The 5,917-nt window shown below is 36.8% G+C and overlaps 1 protein-coding gene across 5 annotated transcripts; it reads right to left on the bottom strand.

Annotated features, from left to right (window-relative positions):
- Positions 1 to 76: 76 nt before the first annotated feature.
- Positions 77 to 3,607, bottom strand: LOC120076509 (Ubiquitin carboxyl-terminal hydrolase family protein). Of its 5 annotated transcripts, none has more exons than XM_039030357.2 (4): positions 3,396 to 3,607; positions 3,260 to 3,285; positions 3,120 to 3,174; positions 77 to 1,610 (listed from the first exon to the last, which is right to left on the bottom strand). In XM_039030357.2, the coding sequence occupies exon 4, from the start codon at positions 1,571 to 1,573 to the stop codon at positions 302 to 304; it is 1,272 nt and encodes a 423-aa protein (XP_038886285.1). In that variant the 5' UTR covers positions 1,574 to 1,610; positions 3,120 to 3,174; positions 3,260 to 3,285; positions 3,396 to 3,607; the 3' UTR covers positions 77 to 301. The 5 variants fall into 5 exon arrangements, with proteins under 5 accessions (XP_038886285.1, XP_038886286.1, XP_090169528.1 ...); XM_039030358.2 differs by having other exon boundaries at positions 3,260 to 3,288; positions 3,396 to 3,581; XM_090313402.1 differs by lacking the exon at positions 3,120 to 3,174 and having other exon boundaries at positions 3,396 to 3,537.
- Between the last annotated feature and the right edge of the window lie 2,310 nt (positions 3,608 to 5,917).

Raw genomic sequence — 5,917 nt, 5'->3', positions numbered from 1 at the left:
TACATTAAAAAGAAAAAAAAAATGAAATCCATAGAAAATAATTGGTATAAAAAAAAAGAAGAAAAAACAAGCACAATTTGAAGAAACAAAAAACTAAAACCAAATTGGTATAAAAAGGGCTAAGCAATTTCATAGTATAAAAAAGAATACTCACAACTATACTATTTTATAAGATAAACACAACCCATGTTGATGGACAGGTTGCTTACAAACTTAAAGTTGGCTGGCCCTATATTTGGCTAATCTGTGCATCAAAGTTGCAAAAGAATGCTGAGGTGGCTGTAAAATTATGGCAACTTCTTCAGCAGTTGTCAACCAGGCCATCTGATTCTGAATCATATTCGGAAAGAAAGTTATGGTCAGACACTTCTTCGGAACTATATTGAGTTTCATCGACTTCGTCATGATGAAAGTGACCAAATGGATCTTCTTTTTTGTACAAACCTCTGCTTCTATCTAGTTGGCCTTTCCTCAACATGCTTGTAAATCTTTCCCTGATGCTAACAAGAGGATGTTTTTGAAGAAGCTTGTCGCCATCATATGCTTCTCGAAGGATTACAGTCTGCGTGTCACCCTTCTTAGAGATGTAAAAGATACCAGGATGGCGCTCGAACACTTTTGTGAACTTCTGAGGCATAGAGAATGGTTTTCGGAGGTTACTTACGTTCTTTCGTTCGGTTTTCTTTTGCAAGGTAAGGTGAAGAAGCTCATGAAAGACTCCAACAATCCTCTTTTCAGATGCATCAGTACGGGGATCCAAATGGGAGGCATCACAATATGGAGAAGTGTAAGGGAGCTTCTGCCATTCTTTTAACCAATCCATGCATTTTCTCTTCAATCCAAAACCCCTTGTGAATCCAATTGGAAAGGGCAAATAGCCATTTCTTATGTCTTCCTTCATTTGTTGGGAAGCTGCATTCTTCTGCAGTTCAGAAATAGCAAGGTCATTATCCCAAGACAGAAGTTTCAACCCAATGCGATCATCTGGGAGCCGGATGAACGAAAACAAGTCATAGTTATATGGAATGAAAGAGTTTTGATAATCATATGGTAGCCCCATGTCCCATCTCAACTGGTCAATTGTCTGTAGAGGAAGTGTGCAACCATTGGTAAGCATTAGCAATCTGCAAAGCCTAGATCGAAGATCCTTCGAACACTGACGAAGGACAACGATTTCCTCCTCATGAAGTTCCCTAGCTTCTGGAGTTAAGCAAAATGATGGCACACGAGTGCCTGCGCTATCGAGAATATGTGACTCGTGAAAGATGGAAGGGTATCTCCTAATGAAGGTAGACATCTTGACATCATTTGGAAGACCAAGCTGCCGACGATGAGGATGCAGATGGTAGATCGGTAAGCAATGTTCGGAACTTGAAGAGATTATGGATACAAGAAAGCAGACAGCCTTAAGGTCCTTCTCCGCACTCACTACAGTATCTAAGTCTTTATCTTTCACCCATTTCAGTTTTATGTTTACCAGATAACGACTTTGCAGGTAATTTAAATTCAATCCTCTCTGGATTTTACATGGGAAACAAGAGAGTTTAGCCCTGCTAAACAACCAAGCCACCATCTTCTACCATCCATCAGCAACAGATGAATTCCATCAACTTCCCACAAAATAAAAAGTAAACATCAGCCTTAAACTTGAAATTTCTAACATGTTCTCGTAACAAATATACTCTATATTTCATATAAAAATAAATAAATAAATAAATAATAAAGAAAAATAAAAGAAAAAAGTTATCGCAAAAAAAATTGGAACATCTCATACAAAACACTCAAAATCAAGTCACAGATTCGGAGCTAACCACAAAATTAAAAAAAAAAAAAAAAGGTGTAAAGATCCTACTTCTCCTAGGATGAAATGAATCTAAATTAGGATCTTTACTACATGCATGGAGGCCTAAAGGAAATCAATCATTCTAAATCATCAGAAGAAACATAAAGTTTTAAAACATCCAATAATCGTTTAAAAGTCAAGCGATATCCCTGTTTTTTAAAGAAAACCACAAATATCCAAAATATAAAGTTTTTGCTAAACAAAACACATGTAGCCTGAAAAGTGGTTTCATACATCAAATCTTCAAAACAAAGAAACGAAAGGAAGTTCATAAGCGGAAAACACCAAAACAAATTTTTATGAGTTCCTAGTTTTTTTCTTTATTCTTTTATTCTTTCATTTTTTCTTTCTTAAAAAAAAAAAAAAAAAATCATTGAAAGATTGAGTATTTAATACTCAGTAAGTAACCCCACTATCGGAGTTGGGTTATGCAAACACATATGTCATGATTCATGCATTTCTAGTGGGATATATTCCTTTCATCTAGTAATGTTTAATTTCTTCTTTAAGGCCTTATATGTACAATTACCCTCCTTTGTTCCTCTCCCAACATAGAGATATTGTAGACATCCTCTAGAGACTGAACCCACAACTAATTGTATGTTGGCTCCAAATTATTGGGCTTGAGTCTCGCCTATAATAGCTTAGGTTCCTCTGTTCCTTTATCAACATAAAGATACGGTAGATATCCTCTCGAGACTAAGCCCAACTAACTATATGTTGGCTCCAAATTAGAGGGGTCGAGTCTCACCTACAATATCTAGGTTCCTCTAGATGTACATTAATTTTCCTTAAAGGATAATTGCCGTGAACATGGTTCTTAGTTTTCATGAACATACAAATGCATGAGGTCCCACAATCATTTTCATGCTTTCATGGAATGCAACATAGATATCCTCAATAATGGATAAAAAGAAACAAGAGTTCATGATTTCTTCTCTTCTATGGTCTATGCAATACATACATACATGGCTTCCATAACATTCATCATTTCATTGTGCATACACATCTCACATACATCAATCAGACATCACATTACAATTCACAGGAAGTCTATTCTATCAACACCAGATCCCAACCAACCTAGCCTAATCATTCTAGTAGTAAAGCCACTTATCTCAATGTTAAATCCCAATAACAAGAAAATAATCTTCCTTCTGGCCTAGAGCAAATATCTTGGATTAACCTCTATTACACACCAAAGACCAGCTTAAATTCCAAACTTTTGGCTTAAACAAAAGCATAAAACTCATCTTTAAAGGCCTCCAACACTCACCCAAGGTGTGGCTTAGACCAACGCAACTTCAAATCCCCAAGCAGTAAATTCGATCCTACAAACATTCAAAACCTGAGGTCAAAACCCAAAACTCCCGAAAACTAAAATGAATCCAGCCATATCAAAGCCTTACTACTTACCAAAACGGGCTAAACGCTCTTGCACGCTGCTGTCCGGCACGCCAATGACCCCCCAAAAATCAGATTGGGTAACAAGTATTAAGCTAACATCCAGTGGTGGATTAAACTTAACCCGAGAAAACATCCTAAATCTTACCCAAAACTAGAAGAACGGCGATGGCGGCGCACAACTCATGGCGGCGGCGGCTGAGGGTGGCGGTAGTGCGACGGACGAGGGTAAAATTAGTCCGGTTAAATGTTTTAAGAATCCAGATCATTTGGGCATTTCGACGAAGAGTTGTTAGCGTACCTTGTGCAGTGAGAGATAGACTTAGCTAGTTTCTAATTTCTTTCCTTCTGGTGCGTTATATTAAACAAAAAGAACAATCTTGCAATTATAATTGGATTAATTAGATTTGTATGGTTAATTTTTATTTTAATTAGATAAAAGGGGTACTTTTGAACTTATTTAGGTAAAAGAGGTTATTTTTTTTGTCCTTATCCGAATACATCTCGCATTTCAAAATATTTTATTATTCTTTTCCCTGAGTTTGAATATGTTTCTTGAAGAGATGCATTAATTAAATAATAATAATAATAATGCCTCTTTTCAAAAATTAATAACGCGTCTCTTCAAGAAACACATTCATAAATAATAATTAAAAAAAAATTAAGAATACGTCTTGCTCACACGAGGTTTCCGGAGAAATATGTTTCGTGGAGTTGAACTTAAGTTGGTGTTGATTTGATGCAAAGTGGTTCGATCTCTAATATTTGATCCCCTGATTCTCTCTCAGTTGGATGAATATGCTTGACTTGGAGAAGGAAAGCACCAAACGTTGTTCTTGAAGTAGAAGTCTTGGAAACTTGGAAGAGTATTTGTGTCTTCAAAAGGTCTTCTGCCTTATAGGAGTGCAGCTCCAAGAGTCTTGGAAGCTTGAAGTAGAAGTCTTGGAAGAGTATTTATATCTTCAAAGGTCTTCTGCCTATAAGGCAGCTTCAGGAGTCTTGGAAGTCCTTTGCTTGTTAGTGAATTCTCTCTAGGTCTTCTGAGTGTAGAAAATGTTGCCCTTACAAATGAAGAGAACTTCTAGTTCTCAGGTGGGCTTCGTGGGCTTGGTTGGTCCATGGGCCTGACCCTTGGGCCCAATTAGTTGGTTTTGGGCCTGATCTGGAATTTGAGTCAAATTCAACTTTATTCTCATATGATTCATCCACGTGACGTCATCGAAATTTGTCTTCAATTCAATTCGGGACAACTTTTAATTGGACCCAAAGTCAATGATTTAGAAATTCGTCATTAATTTAGCAAACGACATGGTGACTTGTGATTGGTCCAAAATTTCTCATTCAACAAATGCCCCTTTTCGAGATTTATGCACGTATATGGGTGGATGAATCTCGAAAAAAATGTAATTTGAGATCAAAAGTATGATTTTTTTACTCTTTTAATTTGATGCATCATCATGATCAAAATATGAGAATTTAGCTCAAAATTTTGATTTGAAATCTTGTTCGTTTGACACACTTTCACTAAGTAAACTTTAATTTGAACTAAAGTAGAATTTATGTTCCACTTTAATTGCAAATTTAATTTAATTCAAATTCGGAATAGAATTTGGGGTGAAATTGAATCTTGATCAATTTTGGTTTGAGATAAAAATTTAGGATATGCTCAATTTTACTTGGAAATGAGATAGAAACTAAGGTTGATTTAAATTTGAGATAAAATTTGGAATATAGCCAAATTTTGACTCGGTATTTTATTCATAACTCAATATCAAGGTTAACCATTCGAATATTGATAAAACTTGGGATATGGTCAAATTTTAATTTGGGACGGATTTGACATTTATCTCACCCGATTTGGCTAGCTTGAATTTAGAATAAAAATTTGGATTAGAAACTTTAGACTGAGATTTGGAATAACAGTTGATTTTAATTCCAATTTGAATGGAATATGAATTTGAACTTAAATGGAAGAGATTTTGGAGAGCCAACATATTAGAAGATAGCCTTACTAGCGAGATCAGGCCATTACCAGCGATACCAAGCCATTATCAGCGAGATTAGGCCATTACCAACGATACCAAACCATTACCAACGAGATCAGACCATTACTAGCGATACCAAGCAATTACTAGCGATACTAGGCCATTACCAGCAAGATCAGGCCATTACCAACGATACCAAGCCATTACTAGCGATACCAGACCATTACCAGCGATACCAAGCCATCACCAGCGATACCCTACCAACTTCATGGTGATACCCTACCAACTTCACCAGGAACTGAATTTGAGAATCGAATTCGATTCGTTTAACAGCTGAAGAAGGAATGATACTCTACTGCCGGAGACAACAAGAAGAAGAGAACGAAGAAGAGTGTAGAAACGTAGAAGATCTACATCTTCAAGGTACTGAAGCAAGTTCATCCAGACATTGGTATTTCCAGCAAGGCCATGGGTATCATGAACAGCTTCATCAACGATATCTTCGAGAATTGGCCAAACACGTTGTCTCTGAAGGCACCAAGGTGGTGACTAAGTTCACAAGTTCCTCTCCTTTGGAGAGAGCGAGATTTTGAGCGAGAAAGTGGGAGAGAGCGAGATTGTGGGAGAGAGCGACATTGGAGAGAGCGAGATCGTGGGAGAGAGCGAGATTAGTGAGAGCATTTCG

This window comes from Benincasa hispida, chromosome 4 (assembly GCF_027475165.1).
Source record: "Benincasa hispida cultivar pf3 chromosome 4, pf3_genome.v1.1, whole genome shotgun sequence".
NCBI classification, from domain to species: Eukaryota; Viridiplantae; Streptophyta; class Magnoliopsida; order Cucurbitales; family Cucurbitaceae; genus Benincasa; species Benincasa hispida.
The sequence above is the reverse complement of the archived record's forward strand: the minus strand, read 5'-3'. Positions and strand labels throughout refer to the sequence as shown.

Excerpts from the sequence above, each read along its gene's own strand:
- LOC120076509 (XM_039030357.2), bottom strand. The coding sequence starts at position 1,573 with ATGGTGGCTTGGTTGTTTAGCAGGGCTAAACTCTCTTGTTTCCCATGT.